Raw genomic sequence first — 27143 nt, 5'->3', positions numbered from 1 at the left:
TGGAGTTAGGCCCAACAAATGTTACCGTTATTGAGACTAGTTGGCTTATATTCTAACTGTTTGTCCCTCTGTTATAGATTTTAATGATAACATAATAATTAATACATTTTGTAATCCAACTAAGTATTTGTAATTATCAACGAATAATATGAGTCACACTCGGTATCCGGGATGGAAAGCTTATCAACGACTAAGAATTTTGTAACATATCTAGAATAGCTTATCTATCAACGAATAAATTTGAAATATGTTTCGATTAAGTTATTATGAGTTTAAATTTCACATCATATCCCAAGCCACATTCGGTTCAGATAATAATATGTTCGGATCTGTTCAATTACATATTGTATTTGGATGCAATATTTCAAATTGTTTTCGATTAATTTTTGATCTAAATAATTTTCGGGCCTTATCATATTGATTTTCGGATTATCTTCAAATTTGACTAAATTGTTCAGAACTACAGTTGATTCGGATTATTTCAGATTCGAGTAAATTTTAAATTATCTAATTTGAATATAAATTTGGATCTCGATTGTGACAAAAAAAAAAAAGAATTTGGATCTCGATTTCATATATTTTGATTAATTTTTCGGATCTACATCCTAACCGATGGGTTTAAGAAAAAGGGTACCCGACCCAAAGCTGGTATGGTCTAACTTGGTGAACTAAACCAAACCATCTCATCAAGTGTGCGTGAATCGGACCCCCAAGATCAAAATCGGGTCCGTCTTGTCCATACAAAACATGCATCAGACACATCACAAACTGAAAGCCCAGTGAATCACCCGGCTGACACACTGCCACGTGTCACCCCTCCTCAGGTACTGTAATAACATTTGACTTGTCCTCATCTTCGCAATTTACACAACCCCTCTCCCTCGCTATGGCGACCTCGCTGTTAAAAAAAGTGTGGGAATCAGTCTCGAACCGGTCGAGCTCGAGCTCCGGTTCAACATCGATCACTACAAGATCATCATCATCATCATCATCGTCTTATGTTGATGTAGCTGAGATATGTTTACACACATCTTTCACTGGAGCATTTGATCGAATACCTATAGATATATTTGTACAAATTCTAAAATTACTGGGCCCCAAAGAGACGGCGAAACTGTCGGCGGTGTGCAAGTCGTGGAAGTTTATTGTGTCGGATAATCGGCTGTGGATTTATTTTCTTCAGAATAATGAGCAGCCCTGGGAGTCTGTTTTCTTCGCGGAGAATTATCTGCGCTCCGGATATGATCATCTTCTGTATGTTTGTTTTCCTAAAAGCACGAATGTGTAGATAATTAATTATGATTAGTTTATCCGCCAAAGCATATAACTGAGTTCAAAGAATTGACATGACTTGATGTTCGAGTATGTATGATAGAATTAAGTTATTTGTACTCCGAGTATTGGACCTCCTGTCTCGATAAATCTGTTAATTAAGAGGGGTCATGGAACGAGCAGGTTTAAAATCGCAATTAATTTCCTTTTTGAAGAAAGGCTAAAGTGTGATATATGAATGCTACTACTAGTCACTAGACATCCTTACATTACAGCAAGGGAGCTAACTGTTTTTCTCCGAACACTGTGTATGTATAGACTGGTTTCATTAAGCTGAAATATTATAGGTGGTTTTATTTGTCTTAAGTTGTTATTGTAGCTCAAATTCATGATGTGGATGATTGCTAGATGAATCTGTATATGTTTTGATCTGATATTAAAATGTGTAACTAATCGTAAACCAAAAGTAATTACACTAAATTAGGCAGAGCTTGCTTTGTTTACCAGTCAAGGGAGTGCTATGAACTAATTGTTCATCCCTCAAGCTGCTTGTATCTTGCTTGGCCGAAAAGCTCTCTACTTTATATGTTTCAAAGGGTCTCACTTTTGTAGTGTCATAGTGGTACAGTGTTTTTGTAAGAGGTTGACTGTGTTATCAGCAGAAGTCTATTTTTCAAGTAATTTTTCCTTTGTCAAATTGGGATCTGTTTGTGCAAGAGCAACTTGTTCCATATTGTATGCATGTCTAAATAATATACTACGTGATTGTAGATCATTGCCTAGGCAGATGCCTGAGCTATCCTTCATGCATATCTATGGCCAACGCGCAAGGGTCCCTGGTGCTATTATCATTGATGGTGTGTACTAATCTTATAATTCTCAAATTGTATTGATTGTTTCCCTGTCCTTATATGATCTGTGCCAATCCCATATAAGGGACCTTCTTTTACAATTAGGATGTGCAGCACTTTGAGAATCAAGTTTGAAATTTCTTAATGTTTATTAAGTTTCGATCTAAGTAGCTCCAAAGCTAGAGGAAAACATCTTGTGAGGACCTAGATTATGTGACAGATGGGTAGTTTACTTGTTTATTTTGTACGTATTACAAGGTTTTGTTTTAAACATAGACAAAACATTATATAATGCAGCATCATAATTACTTTTATGTAAACTAAGGTGGTTCGGGCTATTGCAAATATGGATGGAGCAAATATGATATACCATCTGGGAGATCAGCAACATTTTTGGTGAGTTTCCTACTTTTCTCAAGGGTCTTACAAGTCACAACAATTGTGTAGTCCTTAGAGCATCTCTAGCAGTGTCCTAGAGAGGTTCCCTAAATATATGATAAATAATTCAACTTCTAAAAAATAGGGACTCTATGTTGATTGACAACTCCAACAATGATCCTTATTTGTGTTCCCTATTATTATTATAATATTTAATTCAAATTCTTTTAACAAGAAGATAACCAAAAAAATATGGGAAAGAGTGTACAAAAGGTGAGAGTTGAATATTTAATCATTAAAAATCAAATGAGGAATGAGTTAGGGATTACCTATTTATAAGGAATGAGAGATGGATCCTAACATTTAGGGAATGAGTAGAGACTCTGCTGGAGTGGATTTTTGTGCATATTCCTTAAAATTATAACTTAGGACCTCATTTAGCTAATCTGCTGGAGATGCTCTAAGTGATAGTCATTTTAAACTCACCGGTGCTCTAATTGAGTTGGCAAATTGACATTGCTCTATGAAGTACAGGAATTTGGTAACATTGAGTCTCCACTGTACTCTCGACTTAGACATTTCTATGCAACAATCTATAGTAGGTACGTTTCCTTATTAAGTCTTTAAGATCGCATCTGATAATTAGAGTTTTATGTGACATAATATGTTGTAATGCATCTAAATCTTATTCCTCTCCTAATAATAGCATGACTTCCGAATTACGATTACACGCTATGTTATTTGAATCGGGTTTGAGAGTTGGACACAGAATGGATCGAAAAGCCAAATTCCAAAATTTTGAAGTAAAAGGATTCTTAAATATAAACCCATAATCATACACGGGTGTGGGGACTCAGTATTCAGGCTTGATAAATAATCATGTTTGTTAATTGACTTTATCTTAAAAATACGAAAGTAGTGTCTACTACCAGTGTGTTAGTTGCATTTATTATGTATGATAAATTATGGCATACAATCAAAAGGATGAAATAGAAAGAAGTCACTCATGGACGTTGTTCTCTATAAACAAGTTCTCAAGAAGCCTTTTATTACATTTTGAAGTAGATTTTTGTAACTCAGTGTCCAGATCTAGTACGAACGATCAGATTCAGGTTTTATGCCCATACCCATTTCTCTTGTCCTGTCGATACAGGTCGGAAGACAAATCAAAGTGTTCAGATAATAAGGATCACATGTTTGGTACCTGACAGAGAATGTAGCTCATTCTTCACATGTATAATATCATAAAAAAAAAATTCATATTGAACTTTTAGTTTAATTTCTCATCATGATTATAGAAGTATCACACAATATTATGGTAGTAAGAATTTGCTTCTCTTTTTTTGTTTATCTGTGTTACAGTTTCATAAATATTTGTTGAACGATTGAATTGTAGGATGCAGGTGAAGTCATCAAGGCATCCAGTTGTTGTGTCCGTTCCAATATGCCAGTATGATGGTCAGTTCTTTATTTGAGTTGCATGGTGTTATATAGTACTGTATGCATATTCATTTACCGTTAACGGCACTTTATTATTTAAGTTTACCTGAATTTCATATTCTAATAAATGAGAATGAAGTAGCCACCCATCAGTTCGATTGACTATTTAGTACTCCCTCTGTCCCAATGAATTGTATACAGTTTCCTTTTTGGGACGTCCCACCAATTGTATACATTCCAAAAGTAGTAAATTTTTATAATATAAAATATAATTACACCAACCACTTTCTTCCACTATCTCCATTCTATAATAATATAAACACTATTACACCCACTACTTTCCTCCACTATCGCAAATCTATTATTAAATATAAATGGGTCCCACCACTATATCCACTTTTCATCTAACTTTATTCATTTCCCACACAATTTCTTGGTCTCCGTGTCCCAACCATTTGTATACAAATGGTTGGGACGGAGGGAGTATATTTATACAATTGTTATAAGTCTGTCCTTAGCGGGAATTTGGTTTGTTTCTTATAATAATAAATTCTCATTGTACCCTAACAGTGTATCCGTATGGATATGAGGATATAAATCAAAATGGAGAGAAGAACATTGTTATTTCAATATCTGGATATATCATTTTCAAAGTAAAACCTTAGTGTGTAGCATCATATCACTTTCGAAACATGTTTACCATTCCAGTGGGAGTATACAGTTCTCCTGTCATGGCTGGTCCGATTGACCTACCTGTTTTCCCCATATCATTTTATTTTTTGTATCAAATATATTTTTAGATACGGACTCTGCTAAAGCGGCTAGAAGACAGCTAAAGGAAGCCATGTACTTGGCTCTGTATGGCATGGATGTTCCCGCTATTGTTGCTATCAACCAGGTAGTGTAGGGCCATATTTTTCCTTTTTTGTCTCTGCTGATTTTCTCTTTCTTTTGGTAAAGGTCAGTTTCAGAAATCTAAATACCCACACCCACAGGCCTCTACTGAGTCTCAAATTCTTGCCCTCTAGTTACCTAAAGAAGAGAGATATCTGTTAGGCTTACAATGCTAGAGAACAGTCTGCTCCTTTGAGTCGACAAAGTAGGTATAAAGGTTTTTGTATGGTATATAGATAAGTCCTCCATTACTTTATATTTTGAGTTGTGATGAATAATATCCTTGAAACAGTTGAAAGTGAGCTCATACACTTAGTTTGCAATCAGGTAAAAATGTACTGTAAAGTAGAACAATTCTATTCTATAACTTCAGCTTGATGTAAAAGAAAAATGCAAAGTTTAATATTAAAATTGAAATTAGATGGAATTTGTCTCTTCATGTACCATGCCAGTAAAAACAGAGTATAAATCTTTCAGAAAGTTGTACTGATGACAGCTAATCTAGCTTTACAATACCCATTATTATTATTGTTACTTCTTCTGTGTTTTGTCAGTACACGGTCTTGACAATGCTACTGTGTCTATTTTGGTTATATGGTGTATTGATATGTATTCTAATAGTAAGGGTGCTAAACAATATTTTGCAACAAGTACACATGTGCAGTCTCCTCATAGGTCTTGTATACTCAGTCATCACAAGTAATAATCAAATTCCATAGTTTACAGAATTAACTTTCATGCGAAGTTTTATGCATAAGTTACACTTTAAACGAACAACTTCAATGCAAGTTATTTGTAATACAATATCAAGCTCATGATGACTTTCAGTTTAGTATAGTAAAGTAATTTAACCTGATTGCCAGTATGAAAAATATTTTGTTAATTGAATTAAATTCCTTGGGTTTACCCTTTTTTATCCGGAAGATATTAGTATATTTAAGAGAAATCGCCACATTATTTGCATTATGTGTTTCTATTTAAATCACCATTAAGTTATTTATGTAGTTTTTTGAAGTTACACTTAAAAATATACGATGGGAAGTTGGTTGATTTAGGTTGCACTTTGCAGAGACCGTATTTAGACGAAAATATATATATATGAAAAGAGTACTGAAAGTAATGCAAAAAAACATTGTTGATAGAGAGTATTTGTAAAAATAGTATACCATGCTTATTATAAAGCCCCCAATCTTATTGACCAAGCATCAAATCGTGGAATGTGATTCGAATTTCTGTAATTAAAACATGTTTAATTATTTAAATGACCTAATGTTTTTAATTTCAGTACAATATTTTCAACATAATTCATCAAAGAAAAAATTGTGTCAGCATAGCAAGTATGTTAATCTCATTGTTTGCTTAATAGCGTGTAGATCTTTCAATCACCAATTGTATTTTGGAGTCTTTCATCGAAAGATAATAAATATCACACATTATTGCTTTCGATTAATTTCAGGGGCTGTATCACTTGCACAGTCATTAACGTAGAAAGTTATACTATTGATACAACTGAGAAATATGTTAGGAATGAATGTTTTCAACTACATTTCCATTAAGTACTTTCTATGGGAGCATTTTTTACTTTATTTGCAGGACATACTTATATATTACCCTAATGCCATTCTTGTAAGAGATGTAGGCAACTTTGGCTTTGTTTGCGGCAAGGCGGACTTCAGGCATTGTTGTTAATATTGGTTTCCACCAAACATCTGTTGTTCCAAGTAAGTTGTCCTTTTCATTTGTTTTCTTTTACTCTTCCTAACTCAGACATTAGTGTAGTATAATTCTTTCTCTTGACAAGCATTCTTTTCTTTCTTACAAAACAGTATTGTCTTTGTAAATTTTTTGACCAGGCAATTTATTGCTTACACTCAGATTTTGCCTTGTTCATTTTCTTAAACAGCCTTTGTTTATTTTCTTAAACAGCCTTTGTTCATTTTAGTATGTCTATATTCATAAATTTTTATGGTGCAAGTCTCCCATATCGTGTATCCACATGTCATGGTCATGCATATAATTAAGCCAATATTCTGTTCACTGATGTATCTATGATTTTCTTCCCTGATTCTGCGTCATATCTGAGCTTTCGTTTTTATTATTGTCAATTTCATTAACAGTTCTACATGGTAAAGTTATGCGCAAGATAGGCGTGGAAGTTGTCGGGATAGGAGCTTTAAAACTTACTGGATTCCTAAGGGAGCAGATGCAACAGAGAAATATGAATTTTGGATCCCTCTATACTGTACGCACATTGAAAGAGGTATAAACTGTATATATAATTGTACCCTTTAATGTTTCATACTTTTAATAAATGAAATTTAGGTGTAGTGACTAGTGAGTACGGTAGCAGACTCCGTACCTCTCTCATGTATTACATCTCTCTTTATCTGATAAAATTAGCGTGTACAGCACACAGGATCATATAATATAATTATAGCCACAATTTTATCTTATCTTTCTTTGAAATTATTTAAGGGCAAGTTTTTTGGTTGGGTATTAATCTTATACAAGTTGGGTGTTCACGTGAATATGCAGAGGCCTTTCAGTAATTGTCTCTAGGTTGGTGTGTCTGTCCTAAATGGACGGTAAAACTGTATCACATTTTGTTTTGGATTTTTTGTTGACCCTTGAAATATCCCCGTTCTACACATGAAGCCTTGAGTGAATAGATTTAAAGCTTTCATTTTAACACCAAAAGTTTGGCATATGTACAATTTGAACTTTTTTTGTAATTTTTTGTGAAAATGCCCTTTCCCAGATTCTAAAGAACAGCCAGATCATTCTATTTGAAATCTATAATAACATCTTTCAATTTTTTTATATATCTTTATGTATCAATGGGAGCTGAGGACTACATGAGATATAAGAGAGTGCTATATGTATGAATGCATATATATACATATACGTGTATACACACACACACATGCCTTCAACGGAGAAGGCACAATTGGACCCGAAGATTCCATAGCTGTATATAAATTAGAACACAAAAGTACATATCAGTTGCATGCAAACAATGAAACACCAAAATAACAAAGTACAATAATGTAGAAGCATACCTAAAGAGAGTTGAGATATATGCGTATCAGCGGAGAAGACAGGGCAGGGCTTTTGAATGAAAGATATGGAGCATACAAAGAAGAAGCAAATAAATGGGGGAGACTTATTGAAATTCTTATTAGAAAAATTTATGCCCGCCCATGCGTCACGGCCTCACGGGCAAGCATACTAGTAAATATATATACACACACATGCCTTCACTTTGAGGATTCAACAAATATGGTAACCCAGTAACTCTTCTAAGAGTTAAAGTGTTAAAAAATACACGTCATAAGTGTAGGAAGACACACACTTGTCTTCAAACCTAATCACAAGTCGTGTAAAACGTATCAAAAAAAATATATTCAAATCTACTCCACATACTATTGTTAAATATAATATATAATGCTTTTAAAAGTATGGGAAGGTTTGTGGGTCTCGAGAATGGACCTCGAGGTGGGCCTTGGCAAGGCCTAGGTGGGGCCTAGTGGACGGGTTGGGCCCTAATGGGAAGGGGGGTGGGGTAAAGTATTGGTTCTTAAGCTTGTCTGGAGCTCCTCTGGTCCTGTCCGGAGTCTTAGTGAGGCTTTGGTGGGCCGGAGGTGGATTGAGTGGGGTCGGGAGTGAGGCCAGGGACGTATCCACACTGGGGGCAGTGGGGGTACTTGCCCTCAGTAGATTGTTTAGTGTTCAGTATATTTCAGGAGAAAAGTTTTGCTAAATACATCCTTGCCCCAATGGTTGAGGAGGGAGTTGGATATTAGAGTTGCCATGGTTCAATTTTTGCATGTTGCACTTCTTGTTTTTGAACGTTTTTGCTCATCCAAGGCTTTTGCTGTCTAAGAACACGCTGTTAAGCAGCTCCCTCCCTGTTTTCCATGCATTTTTAAAAAGCAAAAGAACTCCAATCAAGGAAAAAATTTCTCTGTCTTATAGTTTCTCCCATGAGTTTAAAATTTTAGAAATTTTGCCCCCATGAGTTCGAAATCCTAGATACGTCCCCGGGTGAGGCCCGGGTAGGTGATGATGACATGTATGGGTGGGTGATGTCATATAGGTCTAGTTTCTCTTGGTTCATATTTAAAGTATTTAAAGTTCGCGTTTAGTGGTTTGTATTTGATTATCAGCCATAATATATATATATATACATGGCATTGCTCAAAGAAGAACACCATTAAAAGAACAAAGAACACTTTAGAATCACTTATGAAATCTCATTTTAAACTTGAATTAAATTCGAATTTTAAGCTAATTAATCTTTTATTATGAATAATAATAATATTTAACATGTTTAGCAATAAATATGGATTAAAAATAACATGATTCTATGTAATATTAATCATGCAAAATATATATACATGATTCTATTCTGGATTCTGTTCTGGTAACTATTCTGGATTCTACAATATTTCATATTAATAATTTGGATGTTAGATTTCATATATTATGTTTAATTGGTGTTTAATTATGAAATCATAATCTTAACAAATTATTTTTTATGAAAAATAAAGTGTTATGGTAGTGTTCTTTGTTGTTCTTTTTTTAAAGTGTTCATTGTGGAGTGCAACCCATATATGGCTATATATATATATATATATATATATATATATATAGAGAGAGAGAGAGAGAGAGAGTCAAGAGTCATGCTCCAGTGAGAACCAATCTTTTGGTGAGATATGAGATCTAATCTCAGCCACTCATTTAAATACATTATATTCATCTCTCACCATTCATTTAATATTTTAATATTTCACCATCTTCTAATTCAACTACCCATCACCTTCAACCACCGCTGACCACCACCACCAGCTCCGGCAACCACCAGAAAATCACCGCCGGCAAACATAAAATCACCACCGGAAAACATAAAACCACCACCAGAAAATTAGAAATCACCGCCAGAAAATTAAAAATCAACGCGAGAAAATTAAAATCACCACACCACCACCAGCTACAAACCACCATTGCCACCCCCAAATCCGAAAAATCACCAAATACAAAACAAAATCACGATCGGAAAAAATCAAAAACACAACTAGAAAATCATCATTTCCAATTCATCAGCTTCTTCACTGTCTCTCTCAACCTCCTCTCTCTCTCTCTCTACATTCACACGCTCTCTCCCATTCACTACATCCAACCTCTATTTCTACCCCATATCCATCATTAACTCCGACCATAACAAAAATTACTATATTAATTATAAAGCACCACAAACAAACACCATCAACAAAATGAAATCACCACCGTAAAAACAAAAATCACTGAACCTCCACCAATACCATCTCCAGATCGGAGTATCGAAATCGGAGGTGATGTGGATCGGCGATGAATAGAGAAGAAACAAAATGGAAGAATAAGGACGGGGCTTTTAGAGGGGAGGCAGCAATCGCGTTTCTTGCGAGAGAGATGGAGAGGGAGAGATGGAGATCTGTGTTTTTTGTGTGCGTGGATGGAGACGAGGTCGCCGCCTCGACTACGACGAAGTTGTAGCAGATCTGGTGGTTGCGTCGCTGTAGCAGCAATGGGTAGTGGCGGATGGCAGTAGAGGGTGGAGGTGGGCAGTCGATAGTTGGCAGTGGGAGGTGGGAGGGAAGAGAGAGAGTGTAATAAAAGAAAATGTTAAAATATAAATGTGTGGTTGTGATTTGATTTAGTGATAAAAATGTGGGGCTGAGATTAGATCTCATATCTCACATTAGTTGGGGTTTCCATTTGGGCACTTGCCTATATATATATATATATGCCTATATATATATATATATATATATATATATATATATATATATATATATATATATATATATATATATATAGGCCATTGCTCAAAACAGAACACTGTTAAAAAAAAAACAACACAGAACACTTTAGAATCAAATATAGAATCTCATCTAAAACTTGAATTAAATTCAAATTTTAAGCTGAATAACGTTTTATTATGAATGATAATGGTATCCACCATGTTTAATAATAAATATTTATCAAAAATAACATGATTCTATGTAAAATAATCGTGCAAAAAATATATTTATATGATTCTATTCTGGATTATGTTCTGGTATCTATAATATTTCATATCAATAATTTAAATGAGTTTGGATGTTAGATTTCTTATATTAAGTTTAATTAGTGTTTAGCTATGTAGTTATAACCTTAGAGCAAGTCCAATAGGTTACATATCCTATTACTTATAAATAATATAAAATAATGAGTGCTAGTATGTCTTAGTGATTTAGGTAATCTATTTTTAGTGTCAACTCCAATAGTAATCCCTATATTTGTTCTCCCAAGATTATTTTAATAATAAATTAGAGAGAGAGAAGGGGAAAAGGAGAGAATAGACAAAGAAAGAAGGAGAGAGATGATTATTTTATTCATAAATATTAAATAGGTAATGGCTAGGGGTTACTTATAAATAGGTAATGGCTAGGAGAATTAAGGTTGTGCTAGTGATTTAGGATAACATGGAGTGCATTTTTTTTGACACATTACCTAAATGTGAGTTTAGGACATCATATAAGTAACCTATTGGACTTGCTCTTAACAAATAATTATTTGTGAAAAATGAAGTGTTATGACAGTGTTCTGTGTTGTTCTTTTTTTAAAGTGTTCTGTGTGAAGTGCAACCCTATATATATATATATATATATATATATATATATATATATATATATATATATATATATATATATATATATATATATATATATGGTCTTATTCTACTACAAACTCCCTTATTTTCCAAACTGAAAACCCATATGGAATACCACTAATTTCTAAAACAAATATCACTAATTTCTCCACCTACCCATCCGCCTTCATCTCGACCTCAGCCACTGCCACCTCTACCTCCGCGCGCCATCTCAATCCCCCACCTCCGTCATCTCCAAAACCCCTGCAGAGTAATGGATTGCAGCAGTTTCATATGCTCCGGAAATCTGAGCAGCCATCTCCATCACCTCGTCCATGTTCCTGCTCTTTCCATGTCCATCACCTCCACTATCTCCCCCACCACCGCCACCACCAGAATCGACAACAAGTTCTTCAAAGGTTCATGTGTACTGAGGGGAAGTCGATGGCGATATTTCGAGGGCAAATATGTTAATATGTAATAAGAGTCAAAAGCCTTTGTCTCATCTAATAAAAATATAATAATGCAACATGCTAAAAAGATCAATGCTTCTTCACTAATCACATTAAGCTTGTGATTGTTATAAATTATAAAAAACCTCAAGATACATAGTGGGTAGATTAATGTAAGTAGTGATCTGGTCAATGTACATGAGTACATCTTTCCTTTTCTAAGCCTCTGTAAAATTCTGGTCCAGATGACATCCTGGTCAATGATCAGTGCTCATTTACATGTTTATTCACAGTCGTACAAAGGATAAAATACAATTTGGATATTGAAGTGAGTTTAGGATTCCCATGTGAGAAACAACGAAGAGCAGATGACTAATATAGATATTGTAGTGTAGCTTCTAGGACTGGATTAATTCTAGATGTTTAGCGTCCATAAGATTAGAAAAGGCGGAGAGGTTGTCTGTGTAGGTGTGAATTACAATGACCATCAACCTCTTTCCTCGAACAAACCTTAAACATTTTCACATATAATAAGTTGTGTTATATTCAAGGCTTTATCATCTTAATCTTACACCGCATTTGCATCTTGCACTAGGAAGAAAAGAAATACATGTTGCCTGATGTTTCTTGGTTGAATGGCATACAGAATCTCTGTTACGTTGCCCTTGATTATGAAGCTGAATTATCCAAAGATACAAAGGCATCCTTTGAAGTAGCATCAGATGGTTTGTTTACACTTTCTAAAGAACGTTTTCAAACAGGAGAAATCCTATTTCAGCCACGTATTGCAGGATTGTACGTACACATCTCCTTGCTGTCTTATTACTTAAGAATTTGGTGAATTTGGTATTGTTTCCCTTCCCTCTGTATCCTGATATTAATTTGGATATGGCATTTGTCAGAATTGTTCCAAACTTGTTTTTCCTTTTTTTTTTGGGGGGGGGGGGGGGGGGGGGGGGGGGGGGGGCGCTGAGGTTATTGCCCTACAACTTCTCCCATAAGTATTAAACATGTGAAATCTTTTAAAATCGAGCGTATCCATGTCATTCTTCCTTCCCCGGTCCTTTTCATGAGTTGTCAACGGGATTTGAGTTGGTCAACAAGCATCAACCTTTACTTAAAGGGAGGAGTGGGGAATAAAATTATGGATAACATTGACGGTTAAACTATCCTGAAAAACCAATGTATTTCCTATCTTCTAAATATAATTGTCCACATACTCACCACTCACCAGATTGCCAAAACTTGCACCTTAGCCCATTACATGTTGCCTTTGATCACATTTCCGCTTTTCTTTTACTTCCATTTCGTGTCTCTGATTCTAATTTCCCTTTGATGTAGGCTTGCAATGGGTGTGCAACAGGCAGTGGCACTTTGCATGGACCATTGCCTATCTGCAGATATTGATGATGAAGGTTGGTTTAAGACTATAGTTTTAGCCGGGGGAAGTGCATGTTTACCTGGACTAGCAGGTACAGTGTATCTAGACGAACTTGGTTTTAATGATTTTGAGACCATTGAAAAAATACAAACTCAACAGATTAAAATGTAAAATTAGTCCAAACTTTTTCCCTAAAGCGTCTTAGCTTAAAACAGCAATAGTAAAGTTTGAAGAGAAAATTGATGCTGCTTTAATAAAAAATAATTGAAAAAGATGCTTTGAAAATAAAGAATTGAGTTGCAGATGCTTTGCAAAACTTAATGACATCCTTCCTTATTGTTTACCAGAAAGGCTAGAGAAGGAACTACGTGGATACTTTCCGTCCATGTCTAATGGAATCAGAGTTATCCCTCCTCCATATGGTGCGGATTCTGCATGGCATGGGGCAAAGCTTGTTAGCAATGTAAGCTACTGTACCATCTAAATATCCTGACATATGTAGGATACTGACTGCTTGCCATGCACTTGCTTGAAACCTGAATTAATTAGAGTAATTTGTTGTATTTTTCTTGGGAAAGGATTTTTTTTTTAAGGAAAGAATACTTGTTGCATAGGGTTTATGGACCAGATCAGATCATTTCTTATAAGTTGTCATTTGTTTTTTACAGTTGAGCACCTTTCCAGGTTCTTGGTGCATGACTAAGAAGCAATTTCGATATAAATCTCTTCACAACCGTATATGGTAAAGCAGACTAGTGATCTGAAGAGAGTATGAACTTATTTTTACTAGAAGTTCATGAACTGTATTAGTCTTTAGTGTATAAACTTTCCAGATTTGTCACCAAATAAATGTGTATCATGAAGGATAGAGGTAGTACAAAAAGAAAGTATGCAGGCAAGAACTTTGTAAACTTGCCTATAGAGTATAGATCAAAGATAAACACCACATAACAGTTTATTTAATTATATTTCTCCATAAGTTCCATTCAAAGCGTTTTTTACATTAATATTTAACAGCTTCCTTGCAAGGTAGAGTAATTTGGGAGGTAGAGTGATTTGCAAAATGAAGGTTAAAACACTTGTATAAGATTAAAAAGTAAATGGTGATGTTTTTCATACTTGTATACATTTTTAGCTCAACAAAAAACAGTACATTTCACACCGCTTTGGGAACATAATATCTTCTGAGGATGGATACGGACCGGATGGATGACAACTTTCCCCTCAGAAAATTCTGGTATGGGAGAGATGAAAATTCTCAAGGAATTATCTGTTTAAGAAGAACCAGGACACTAGGGTTCAGTCTTCAGAGATGCATATCTGTCAGAAAGTCGCGCTGCATTCGTAACCAATAACCATTAACAATGGGTAAACTGTTTATGAGTTGCATAATCGCGACTGTATCTTCTTAAAAATTCCGGCAAAGAGAAAAGCATAAAGGTCAAACCCAATAGCTGCATTACAATAAAACTACACAAATTTCGCCAGAAAAGGAAAAAAGAATATGGACTTCAGTTCATGTAAGAAGAAACTCTGACCTTTCACAAGGCCAAGAAAATAAAACAATATATGCATCAACAACCAACCTTTAAAGCTTTCATAACATTTGAAATAATGCAACAAGACAAGCTGCCGTTAACATTATCAACTGAAATCGATTTCCTATGTTATGACGGCCACTTGCATCATTAGCTGAATCTTCTTTGAAGTATTCAGTGCAATCAAGTCCGTCCTTCCCTTCCCTGCAGAAACTGGAAAACAGGCCTGGTGGATACTTTCCATAGACGTTGATGTAGCTGAACATTGTTGAAGCACAATTATTTGATAAGTCATTCAACTCTTCCGTGTAAGGGCAAGCAAATTCCTTGAAAGAATCACAACAAGGTTTGGGTAGGTATCGGGGTCCTTTGCATTGACTAGTTATGACGGTGTAGTTCTGAAACTCAAAGTTAACTGGGCAAGCTGCACATAAAACGAAAGAGGAATTTGTCAGTGAACCAAATTTATATTTAAGCAGAATACTAAGCTTAACTGCATAAAGCACACAATATAAGAGTAATTGCGAAATAAAATTGCTTTATACAACAGAGTAAACTGGTAATTGCTTGTGAGAGGTTCATCTATAACAAAACCGAGCACATACTATTATGTTGTGGTTCGGAGATACTAAACTTGTATGATAGATGAAATATATTCTGTTAGGACACGAAACATGTCGAAGGGCATTCATAAGCAGTGAAAGAGGCTTTCGGGTGAAAATCCAGATCTTTAAAGTTCACACACCTTTTAGCTGAGTTTTTGACTAAAAAGTTAAGCTGATTTGTGTCCTTGAAAACATTGAGAGCATAATATTGGGATATCACTGCTGTCACAATGCAGTGGTGCTCATTGCTCCATGCCTTTAGGGGTCTCGTAATATAAACTCTGCCTAATAGTACAGGTTTCCCTCCTATCTAATCTCCAGTAGACCATAATGTGACGTCCTCAAAATTGTAGCTGCAACTAGACAGAAAACTAAGCAGAGTCTCCATGATAAATGCCAGATGGCTTGGAGTACTTTGGAACATCTACTTTCTTGTATTAAACTGTTGACACATAATTTAAACGAGTCTAACTTCAGCTAAAATTTATGATGCTTAGAAAGTCTCGAGTTTGCAGTTATATAGTTCTTTTAGCTAATCTTTCTGCGCTATTCAAATGCCTTGCTGGATTAAACTAAAAGCTGAAAGACTAGAAGAGCAAAAACTGTTAAGAAAAAGCAAACAAGACATCAATAACACGGAGCATCAACATTTCCTAAACCTTGGCTCTAAAATCATATTCTAAAACCAGCTATGCCAAAACCTTCAATTGTTAGTATCATCCACTATATAGATCTTACACTTTTAACGCAATTAAAGCATATACAAACCACAAAAACTATAACCAACATGAAATTAATACCTTGTTTGGCTTGTAGCAAATTGCGCCCTACCGATGCTTGAGATCCAAAGATATCATCTGAAAAGTTTACACACAACATTTACCAATTAGAGAGACATCAGATTATACAAGACCTGCTGATAATTATAGAAGCAAACTAAATCTAGCAATTACATCGCAATAAGAACACAAAAAAATAAAATAAAAAAAATCACATACCTGAAATGAAAGTGGATACAGAGAGATTGACCAAAAGGGAAAGTGATAAAACTAGAATCTTGAAGTTTGAAGAACAAGAAACATAATTAGCAGCCATATATAACAATCTCTCTCTCTCTCTCTCTCTCCCTCTGTTAGTTCAACTGGATCTGATCTAATATGAACAGACCCAACAGAAATTCTACCTCCTCCTAGTAGTCTATGCAAGAACAGAAGAGAGTTGAGTTAAGCCGATGTTTGTGTAAATTATCTGTGTGTTATAAATGTAATAAAAACAGACAACTGGAAAAGAGAACATGGGGAGGTCTGATACAGCTAAGGTAATGCTCCATACGCGTAAACTTATATATATGCCTCTCTATTTTAAATTAATCAAAGTACCAAGTCAGCAAGCAATGGCCACGAATTTCTTGTTTTGGATACCAACTACTTCTGTATATTTTATTAATTTTATTTTTTGCGTCTTATTGTTAGCCTGCAGTTTCTGTAATTAGTCAACTAACCACACCTGTTAATAGGAGTAATTAGAAGTGTTAATTGATTTGACTCATGTTTTTCTTTGTGAACATCATTTTATTCCAGAAGCTAACTTTGCTGTGCTGAAACTTAAAAGTGGATAAAGATGATGGATGATTATGACAGTATGCGAATGTCCAAACAATTTATGGGATTGTATTTAAGAAGTCGGGCTTCTCTCTGTTTTTTTTGTTAGTTAGGCTATTTTTTTAATATAAGTCGGTTTTTATTTTTCTTGACTAATTTGCCGAAAAAATCAAAATATTTTTAGAAAATTTTAAAAACAAAATTTGCAAATTTAAAAAGTTAAGCTTTTTCAAATCTACTTTGTTTCCATTTTCTTTCCTAATAATATTCTCCTTCTTAATATTTATCAAATAAATCAAAATATTGAAATTATTCAAACATATATAGATAATTTAAAAGACACACTTTTAATAACTTGTGAATCACAATCTACTTTTATCATTTATCATCTATTTTATTACTTTACGTAATAACTTTATTTTAAGTTAGGTCAAACGGATATTATAGGATTTTGAAAAATTATATTTGGGTTTTGATAATTTTATGTCAATCTCCATAATTTTTTTAGCTCGAATATTTATGGTTAAAAGATTAATATTTTCTTTATCGTCCCATTCTAACATTTGAATAATAAATAATACTCCATGATTCTATATTAAAATTCCATTCTCTTTCTTTCCTGAATTTCATATTAGAAAATTTACTCTGAATCGGTTTTCAATTCAAAAGTTCCGTTCCCTCTTTACCTGTTTTGTGTTTTGTTCTCAAATATCATGTTAGAAATTTTACTCTTAATCTATTTTTATTCATAAATTACTTTCTAACTCCACAATTTCTCTTTATATTCACTCATTTTATCGCATACCTAACAAGTAACAAGTGCTCAGCATTGGCATTTGCAAAACAAAGCGTTAAACATTGGCCTTCAAGGAAGCATTTGCCAAAAAAATTACATATTAGCCTGAAGTGTCTTGGTTCCCTGAGAATATGACATTTCTCCCTTGTTGATGATCTGAATCATCTAAACATGCACACCAGCATCACTTAAGTGGCAATTTTGAGTTTACTCCTTGGTGTTTTTGACACTTTGGAGCACGCAGGGAATGGCGTGACACAGACAGTAGCACTTTGCTGGTGCACGCTAACTTTTTCTTTATTTGCAGAAATGGGATTCACAGCATTGATAACAATGGCACCAGAAAGGAAGTTGTGAACACCAATAGTTGATGTGTATTATGTGTGGCACCAGCTCCACTAGTCGTGTCATCTGGTTCTGGCGGTAAGAACTCAGAGCAATCGAGTCCATCCTTTCCTTCTACGCATATACTGCCAAACAAGTCGGCTGTGTAATTTCCTATTAAGGTAATGTAACTGAACATGGTTTCAGAACAGATATTTGAAATGTCATTCAACTCGTCCACGAAAGGGCAAGCAAATTCTTTAAAAGCCTTGCAACATGGTCCAGCTGGGTAGTTAGGTCCTTTGCATTGGCTAGTGATGATCGTATAGTTCTCAAACTCGAAGCTCACCGGGCAAGCTGCACATATGAAACAAGATTATTTTTCACCAAAATTGCACTTTTCGACTCTGCACTTTATATAGTGTAATTGAGAAGTAGTAATAACACAAGTTACACAATTATATTACAGTGTTTGCACAAGAAGAGCGACTTTTGATTCATAAAGTCGCGCACTTCAGACAGATTAGAGCATAAAAATCGGGCACCACTACTTATCTCAAAGTAATGATCCAATTTTCCTTTTGGCTTTCTCTGTGTTTAATTTCAATTAGTCTGTCAGTACAGACTCTGAGCTCAGATAGATGAGACATCAACCATACTACAAGTACAAATAAATGTTGAAAACCTATTCGGAACATGATAGAGCACATGAAGATTATCAAAAGGTCTATGCCAGGATGTTTGATTTTTTATTTTTTTTTTAATTCAAGACTGTGTTTGCAATTCTTAGAAGCCAGTTCAGTTTTGTCAGATGCACAACATGAACTTAGCCAGTTTATTCAATTTTAAGTGATTTTAGCTTGACCCGAAATCGACACGGTTGCTAATACGAACACGATCTGTTACCCGAAATTGCCACCCCTACCTACATATTATACTTTTATTACCAAACAAAAGGGCAGTTGAGAAGGAAAAGGAAAACCTTTCTGGGCTTGAAGCAGGTTGCGTCCAACCAAAGAGTGAGATTCTGATATATCATCTGTACAGTAACCATACAATATTCAGCGATCAATAAAAAAATTTGATTTAACAATTACAAAAAAACATAAATTACAAACCTGAAAGAGAACAAGACACAGACATTTGAGCCAAAATGGATAGCGCGAAAAGCAGAATCTTGATAATTGAAGAACAAAGACTAGTAATCGCCATATATGAAGCTCTATCTACTGGAACCTGCCCTTGTTAGATATCGTATTCAACTTGATCCAGTCTAATTTACGCAAGGGTCTTGTGCAACACCATAGATTGGTAAGGCCAAGTCTTAAAACTTGCACACAGTAAGCGCGGAAAGTTGATTGCAGTAATCAAGACTCACAGTAAGCACGGAAGTTGATTGCAGTTATGGTCTCCTCGTGACCTGAGACTTGGCATGGAAGTATGGTATGCTGTGTGGAATGTGGAATTGTAAGAGAATGTAGTAGATAACATGTGTGTGGATATATGCTAGGCATGCAATACGACAGAGCCATGGAAAAGTCACCATTGTTTTTGTGGTTTGGTCAAATACTCTACCCCAGGGTTTTGCAGATATTAGCGTATCCGGTTCCTAACATACGAATGTTACGCGATATTATCAGTGATTTTTCTGGCCGATGGATAGTAATAACCCCAAAATTTTGATGTCAATGCACGAGACATCAAAATATTTTAGATTTTGTAGTACTATTTTCCAGTCATTTTGAGAAACTAGTGTTGGTAGTAATTGTACTTCCAAATCACAAAATTAATAATATTAATGTTGCCCTCATACCCCGAAACAACACTAACCATTGGGGTAATTAAGAAACCTAATTTGCTTGCTATGTACAACTGTTTGATCCGTTTGAAGACATTGGCTAACCTTAATTGGTATCCTGCAACTGGGTATATATATCGCTTTGTGTGGAAATAATAAGAATTACAAACCTCATATTTACAGAAAAAATGAGAAAAGATAAATAGTACTTTCATTTCTAACTTTGCTTAGTTTATGCACGAGATATCGGACTGATTTCTTTTCATTTTGTCACCGTGCTCATGATCGTGATATCTAAATGATACGACTTATTATTATTACGCTCACTCTCTTCAGCGACTCTGTAACAGTTTAGAATAGGATGATAATATTCAATTGAGTTACTGCACATAAATACAGGAAGAAATTTATATAATTTAAAACATTACATCTAAATTCTAATAATTACAAACCTGTCGTTAATATATACTACGTCATTCCATCAGCAAACAAAGTTGTTAGTTTAAATCGCTAATAGCATTTGTATACAACTTACAATCAAGAATCAGTCCAGATTTTACTTGCGCTGAATCATAAGTACTGAAGTCTGGATCACCAAGATGAACTAAGCTCAATAATATAGAATGATCCATCTTTAAAAAATTGAGTTGGGCCTTAATGTAGATTACCAATAATAACCAACTGCCACAATTAGTATTTATCAGATATTTGAAACATTCATGTGATTGTAACAATCAACTCGGGAAGTAGGGAACAAGTTAATTACTCATACCCCATTTGGTATTACGTTATCAGCTTATATGGGTAGCATCCACTTGAAGCAGTAAACAAGACAAAAAGGTGCCGCAATGTAAAACTATGCATTATGTGTTCCTTCTCTACAGTCTCATATTATGAGACGGGAAAATTCAGATAGCTATTTAGAGTAGGTTCGTCATCTACTTGATGTACACCATGAACATTGAAAAAGAGTAGGAAATCGATCAGCTCTTCTGGTATTGTTCTTTCCTCTATGTACTACCCCGGCCACAAATCTTAAGCCCATGAAGTTAATTATTTGTTAAATTCACCTTTGAAGGTATATGACTATGCGCCCGTTGCTTGTTCCTACTTCAATTGTCCTAAAATCAACACCACAGCCGTCGATTCTGCACAACAATAAAAGGTGATGAGACCATTACATGCTCCCCAATAGAGCAACTTAAGGAAGACTTGGTAGATGAGTTCTACTACAATCTCTGATCAGGCTCAGTATGTAATATATACACATTTATAATCAATTGGCTGGGGGTACATATCATATTTAATAAAAGAGAAGTTTTGTAATGTACCCTGCATTTGGACTCCTGCAGATTGTCCATTAACTTGGATATTTCAAGTTGCTTCATCACGGTGGCATGTAATACCTGTACGAAAAGGAGTTTAAGGTCAAAAAACAAAAGCGTTCTACCAATCCAGCAGATCGATGTGACTTACTTTCTTAGTTTTGTCAAGGTCGAACTCCACAGACTTGATCCTCTCCAAAGAATGCAGAAGCATTTGGTCCTTCTCTTTAGGAATTTGAGCATGTTTGCTCTTTAATTCCTCAAGTATTTGCTCTACTTTCTGCAGGCGTTCCACACAAGGATGGATATGATCTTCCTCAGTGACAGCTACGGTGCCTCCATGTGAATGCATATCAGGATTATGTTCAATAACATTAGATGGATGTACATCGGTCCTCCACCTCCTTGAACCGAAGGGTAAACTTTGAAAAAATGCGAATAGTCTAACTACAAAGCACATTAAAACTTTTGCCACACACTGGAAAGTTCTCTTCACCACCTTTTCCTGGATAATGTCCAACCACTGAATAACCAAAGTACCTGTAACTGTAAAATCAGTTCTTGCACATAATCATCTAAAAATATATATTCTTTAAATACAATTTGGAATAGTAGAAATATACTTTGGACTTAATATTGATGTAATTAGTTGAGGTTGACATTCAAATTCCTTTACCCCTAATAGCAATGAAGTAAAACTTATACAGTAGGAAGATGGTTTAAAGCATCGCCACAATTTTTAAGTAGTCCCAGCTACAAATCAAATTATTGAAGCAAAGTGATTGGAACTTTTTAAATAAAAAATATGGGTTCTGAACCAGAAGTACACACAACACTAAAGAAATTAATCACAACTAAAATATTTGTAGATACCTTCATCACAAAGATCCTTAGAATTTCCCGACACATAACCAGTCTCATTACTATTATCATCCTGACTGAAATGATCTTCACAACTGTAGTAGACAGTTGAATCTGATACCCCTGCCTGTATTTTATATTTGCATCATAGAGACAAAAACTGAATCAATACACCATATAACAGCAGGGTTTATACATTTTTTTTCATTGAAGCGTACTAAATATGGGAGGGAAAAATTTTGATAACAAAATATTGAGATTGTCAAAGACATCAGACTCAAAAAAAACTCACACTTCTGTGAAGAGATGCTGTTTTTGATATTTCACAACTATCTTGTGTGATGAAAGAGGATGGATCATCAATTTCTGTTACTGCTTCTGTTGTTGATCCATCATTGCCCTGTTGAAACAAAATATATCAGATTATAACTATATAAAGAATCTCAATTGCTGATGACATCAGATACATGATACATAAATTAATAACTTGCCTGTAGTGTACGCATCTGAATATAGGAGACAAGTTTTTGTTGTTCACTTGATTCCCTGCTCATTTGTCTAACAAATGTAGTTTCTGCATGATGCACCAGCTGAAAATTGAAAAAAGAACAACTTTAGAAGTCTCTCTCACTCTCTCTACGATACTTGCATCGGGGCATCCAACTTCAAAAAATTACATATAAATACATCAAGGTGAAAATCTCACCTTCATTATTTGAGGTTCATTCCACGGACCACTGTTAGACCTAAGGCACCCTCCTTCAGCAGGACATGTGCAAGAACCTCCCAAGAAGTCCGGCAATTGACTGGAAGATATAAATTTAAGCAATCATTTGAGCTAAACCTAAAGCAACATTTTGAAGTCTGAGGACAAAAAACAAACCTCGAGTCAACATATTCAAGAAGTTTGCCCAAACATTTTGGTTCAAGAACCTAACAAAATAGATCAAAGACTTCAGGTTAGCTAGTTTGACAGATGACCAAGAAATATATAAAGTCAATAAGTTGCTTTACATGAATCTTTGCAATGGTTTTTGGATCTAGAAACTTCATAGCAGCAGGCCAAAGCACCTTTTTGAAGGCACCACCAGCATTGACAACAAACATTCGGTGCAGAGTCTGATGAAAATAACGTTTAAAATAGTTTAGTAACAAGATACTGTTTGTGATAGTAATAGATAATAAACTGAGATCGCCACCTCAGGGTAGTAGTTATTATCGATTCTTGCCATTGCTGACACAAGATTGGCCGCTGTTGGTGTAAGATTTTTAACACCCTGCATCAGTAATAAACTACCATTATGTATATTGAAGCTGTGGATTTGCAAAAAGTAGTCATGGATGAATAAGTCAATTTGTTGATGATCTACTAGTACAATTTAATTCTTTTCTACATAAATTTATTTTGTAACAACAGGCAACATATCATGGACTTTGAATGCAATTTTGGGCATATCTTAAAGACAAGTGTTGTAGATCATTATGTGATATTTAACATTTTTCAAATGAATGAATATGTCAAGTAATCTGTCACTGGGTTCAGAAAGAGACTGAGTTACAGCTTAAACTTACCAGGCCTTGCACATCTAATATTGTAGTTGTTGAACATATTTGTCTCTTTGCTGCAATTGAACATGCAGGGAACTTCTCATGAATTGCTCTCTCAAATTCTTGAACATGATATCTTAAGTAACGATCTAGCGTAGTGATGCGCATAAGCCTGCTTGGGTGTGCTTTTCCAAGTCTTTCAATGTAAACAGGCCTTCCTTCTCTATCAACACCATGGTATCCTTGAGGATAGTACTGCAAGACTTCTTCTAACTCTTCAAATTCATAGTCCTAAATAAAACAACATCTGATGCTGATGATCAGTATAAGATTTTAAATAAATGTGTGATGAGAATATAGACAATTAGAGAAATATTCTACCCACGAGAGTCCTAACTAATTATAGATGCTCGTAGCACGATAAACTAGTTAATACCCCTAACTTTGGTAAGAAGAGGTTTTAAAAATAAATTTCAGATACCAGAACATATAGTGTCCTTATTTTAATAACAACACTTTTTTCATACTGAAATGCTGAAAGCTTATGGTGCTGCTATCACCTATGAGTATTTGGTCATTACTTTGAGATGAAAGAAATATAAAGTATGAAGAAAAATTGCAGCAATCTCATAAAGAGTCAGTGAGATGTGTTTTGTGATTACCTCCAGTATGGTGTCAGTTCCATATTCTTGCCTCCATTTAAGCATTTCTTCCCACATCTGAATTGTTTTCTCAAAATCAAAATCTCTAGCTTTCAAGAACCTACATTTCCAAACAGGAAACATATAAATAATCAAGTGGGAAAGTCTCCAAAAACTATGAACATTTACTAAAAGATTAAACAAATTATTTGATCAACTCATATTACACTATAATAATCTTAACAATATATGTGCTAATATCTAATTTAAGTAGTATTTTCAATCACTCACAAACATGAGCATGGAAAATGCCTGGTTCATATGCTGCTATAGAAATTTGACGAACTTTAAACTCTTTAACTAAAAACTATCAATAGTTTCTTCTCTTTCTTCCAAGGGTTGGTATTGAATTAGAGGAATTTAAGTACTCATCTTGAAACAAACAAATTAATAAAAACCTTTATACTAAAAAATTCAAAAAGAAATTCAACCTTAGCAGTGTATGATATTCATCATGTCTAGCTGGCAATAAATCCTTGTCAACGAGTTTTTGACGCAATTCATGGACGGCACTCTCTTCATTTGGATCACGTATGTCCTCTATGGAAACAGAAGGAACCCTATAATCAATTTTTCTCTTTCCCCTCTTTTTTAAAGAATGTGTGAACTTGTTTGAAGCATTTAAAGCCTTTTTTTTGAAATTTCCAATTTTGGACCGCCGCCTTTCATCTTCTGAATTCTCGAAATCTGATCTTCTGTCTCGTGATTCGTCATAAACTTCTAGTCCTTCTATTCCTATTAATTGAACTTCCATGTTAGAAACAGTTACACACTTTCCCTGATACAAGATACACAAAAACATAGAACAACTACTACTTTGAGTTGTATAACATGCAATGCTTACCTGACATTTTTTGAGAGGCACACGATAAAAAGACCAACTACAAGTGCAAAAAAAAAAAAAAAATAGTTCCCTGAAAACCGCCAAAAGTTCATGTAGTTTGTCACGATCACAACTGAAAGAATGTGAAAAAATCATAAATTAGTTCTCAAAAAAAAAATGAATATCAGAAGTATAAAGAATATAAATATACAACAAGCACATCAGTATCAGCAACAGTGTGCCAAGTGCCAACTAATAATACAAGTCAAGAAGTAATGAAAGTATGAAACTATGCGTGTTATTTCCAGAATCAGCTCGTACTCATCCATTTTAATAAGCAAAATAAGAAAGCAAACTCATTTAAGTGATCTAAAACCAAGAAAACATCTTTAACAAAAGAAGTTCCAAACACATTTACCCTTCAATTTCCTTCCATCAAATCCAACCGCAAATCAGACTTATCGCACAAATAGATAATAACTTGAATGAAAACTTAAAACCTGAAATAAAACCAAATCACATCAACAAAAATATAATCCACTGCACGATTCAATTACAGTAGGCAAACAAAAAACCTCGAAAAAACTCAATAACAACAAATGATTCACAACTCCAATTGTCTTTCGAAAACTTCACATACAAATTCTCATCAAATTACACACTTTATGTACCATCCAATTCAAAACATTTCAGCTCGGCAAATCATACAAACATATTTACACCGACACTTTTAGTCATTTCATCATACAAAATCAAACCTCCAACAAATTAATACACGCACAAAAATCTATAATGCTGGATTGAATCATTTCAGATCTCACATCTAAAATAAAAAACACATAAACAAATGCAAGACAATATAAAACATGAAATCAACACAATAAAATGAAAACAAACCTAAATTAAAATAACTTGATCATAATATACACAGCTGATTAATCGTCGGCGGGTGAATTTCACGGTTGAACGCGAATAAAATCACTCTAAATATACATACATGAATTTGTATGTATATAAATATGTGGTGGTGTTTTCGCTCTTTGTGTTTACGTTTTGGTTTGGTTTGGTTTGTTTGTGAAATGAAGGTTCTGGTTTCCTTTGGAGTATTTTGTTACCAACACTCTGTCTTCTTTTTTATTTTTTTTATATAAACAATCCTGCATGTCATTTTGTGTATTTTTACTGCATGGTAAATCCGGATGAAAATAGTTAAAAATGATCCAATTCATTCTCTGGTGGAAACATTAAAAGTAACGGCACAGGCCTGGTAAAAAATTTCAGCTTTAATGTTCACGCAGAGTGTCTACTTTTTGACCGTGAGTTTTGAATTTAACCGAGGTAAATTTGGTTGGGGCCATATATTAGTTTAGATTAGGTGTGACGTGGATTGGTGAAAAGGGGTCCATGTGGACGTAAACATAAAAGTTTAGAGCATCTCCAATACATTTCTCCTAGCTCAAGATTTAAGAGGATGGATAAAAATTGAGATCCAAGAGTCTCTCAGTAGCTCTTAAAAAACCTAAGAGCCTTTTCTCTCCTCTCTTTTAAAAGTCATGTCGTGGCTGTTAACTTGTTTTTAATAATAAAAAATTCATTCCCTCCACTCCATGAATTTGAATCTTTGACATGTAGCGCTTTTTAACTGTTGTACAGGGTTTTTCCATACAGCACTTCAAAAGCGATGTATGTACTAAAACTTTGTATTAACCCTGGCCGATGAATATTATCCAATGGCCGGGAACCTTAATGTTATTTAACAGGTCCCCTGCATACATATCTCAGGGACCGGGACTCATAGAAGATACATGTATATATTTATATATGATCATAAGATTTTCAAGTCAATGAATTGTACCGAAATACAACGAAAGGAGTTTCTTTTATA

The 27143-nt window shown here is 34.6% G+C and overlaps 4 protein-coding genes across 5 annotated transcripts; 1 reads left to right on the top strand and 3 right to left on the bottom strand.

Moving 5' to 3' along the window:
* The first annotated feature begins 758 nt into the window (after positions 1 to 758).
* Positions 759 to 14345, top strand: LOC108223121 (actin-related protein 8). The gene is made up of 12 exons (XM_017397216.2): positions 759 to 1254; positions 2044 to 2129; positions 2449 to 2519; positions 3036 to 3103; positions 3898 to 3959; positions 4742 to 4839; positions 6475 to 6556; positions 6953 to 7095; positions 12604 to 12752; positions 13299 to 13429; positions 13686 to 13801; positions 14007 to 14345. Exons 1-12 carry the CDS (start codon positions 887 to 889, stop codon positions 14082 to 14084), a joined length of 1452 nt encoding a protein of 483 aa, XP_017252705.1. The 5' UTR covers positions 759 to 886; the 3' UTR covers positions 14085 to 14345.
* A 428-nt stretch (positions 14346 to 14773) lies between these two features.
* On the bottom strand, positions 14774 to 16794 carry LOC108223122 (GPI-anchored protein LLG1). Its single transcript, XM_017397218.2, has 4 exons — positions 16480 to 16794; positions 16282 to 16338; positions 14925 to 15300; positions 14774 to 14808 (listed from the first exon to the last, which is right to left on the bottom strand). The coding sequence occupies exons 1-3, from the start codon at positions 16574 to 16576 to the stop codon at positions 14936 to 14938; spliced, it is 519 nt and encodes a 172-aa protein (XP_017252707.1). The 5' UTR covers positions 16577 to 16794; the 3' UTR covers positions 14774 to 14808; positions 14925 to 14935.
* A 1060-nt stretch (positions 16795 to 17854) lies between these two features.
* Positions 17855 to 19734, bottom strand: LOC108220519 (GPI-anchored protein LLG1-like). The gene is made up of 3 exons (XM_017394312.2): positions 19321 to 19734; positions 19185 to 19241; positions 17855 to 18559 (listed from the first exon to the last, which is right to left on the bottom strand). Exons 1-3 carry the CDS (start codon positions 19412 to 19414, stop codon positions 18195 to 18197), a joined length of 516 nt encoding a protein of 171 aa, XP_017249801.1. The 5' UTR covers positions 19415 to 19734; the 3' UTR covers positions 17855 to 18194.
* Positions 19735 to 20745: 1011 nt separating this feature from the next.
* Positions 20746 to 26339, bottom strand: LOC108219871 (phosphatidylinositol/phosphatidylcholine transfer protein SFH13-like). 2 transcript variants are annotated; one of them, XM_064093023.1, is made up of 16 exons: positions 26156 to 26308; positions 25677 to 25758; positions 25280 to 25391; positions 24867 to 25170; positions 24397 to 24496; positions 23759 to 24025; positions 23386 to 23463; positions 23201 to 23305; positions 23070 to 23119; positions 22893 to 22992; positions 22678 to 22776; positions 22479 to 22586; positions 22199 to 22313; positions 21477 to 21865; positions 21332 to 21406; positions 20746 to 21148 (listed from the first exon to the last, which is right to left on the bottom strand). In XM_064093023.1, exons 3-16 carry the CDS (start codon positions 25284 to 25286, stop codon positions 21128 to 21130), a joined length of 1818 nt encoding a protein of 605 aa, XP_063949093.1. In that variant the 5' UTR covers positions 25287 to 25391; positions 25677 to 25758; positions 26156 to 26308; the 3' UTR covers positions 20746 to 21127. The 2 variants fall into 2 exon arrangements, with proteins under 2 accessions (XP_063949093.1, XP_017248912.1); XM_017393423.2 differs by lacking the exon at positions 25677 to 25758 and having other exon boundaries at positions 26156 to 26339.
* Between the last annotated feature and the right edge of the window lie 804 nt (positions 26340 to 27143).

The sequence above is a fragment of the Daucus carota genome, chromosome 5 (assembly GCF_001625215.2).
Source record: "Daucus carota subsp. sativus chromosome 5, DH1 v3.0, whole genome shotgun sequence".
Lineage (NCBI taxonomy): Eukaryota > Viridiplantae > Streptophyta > Magnoliopsida > Apiales > Apiaceae > Daucus > Daucus carota.
The sequence above is the reverse complement of the archived record's forward strand: the minus strand, read 5'-3'. Positions and strand labels throughout refer to the sequence as shown.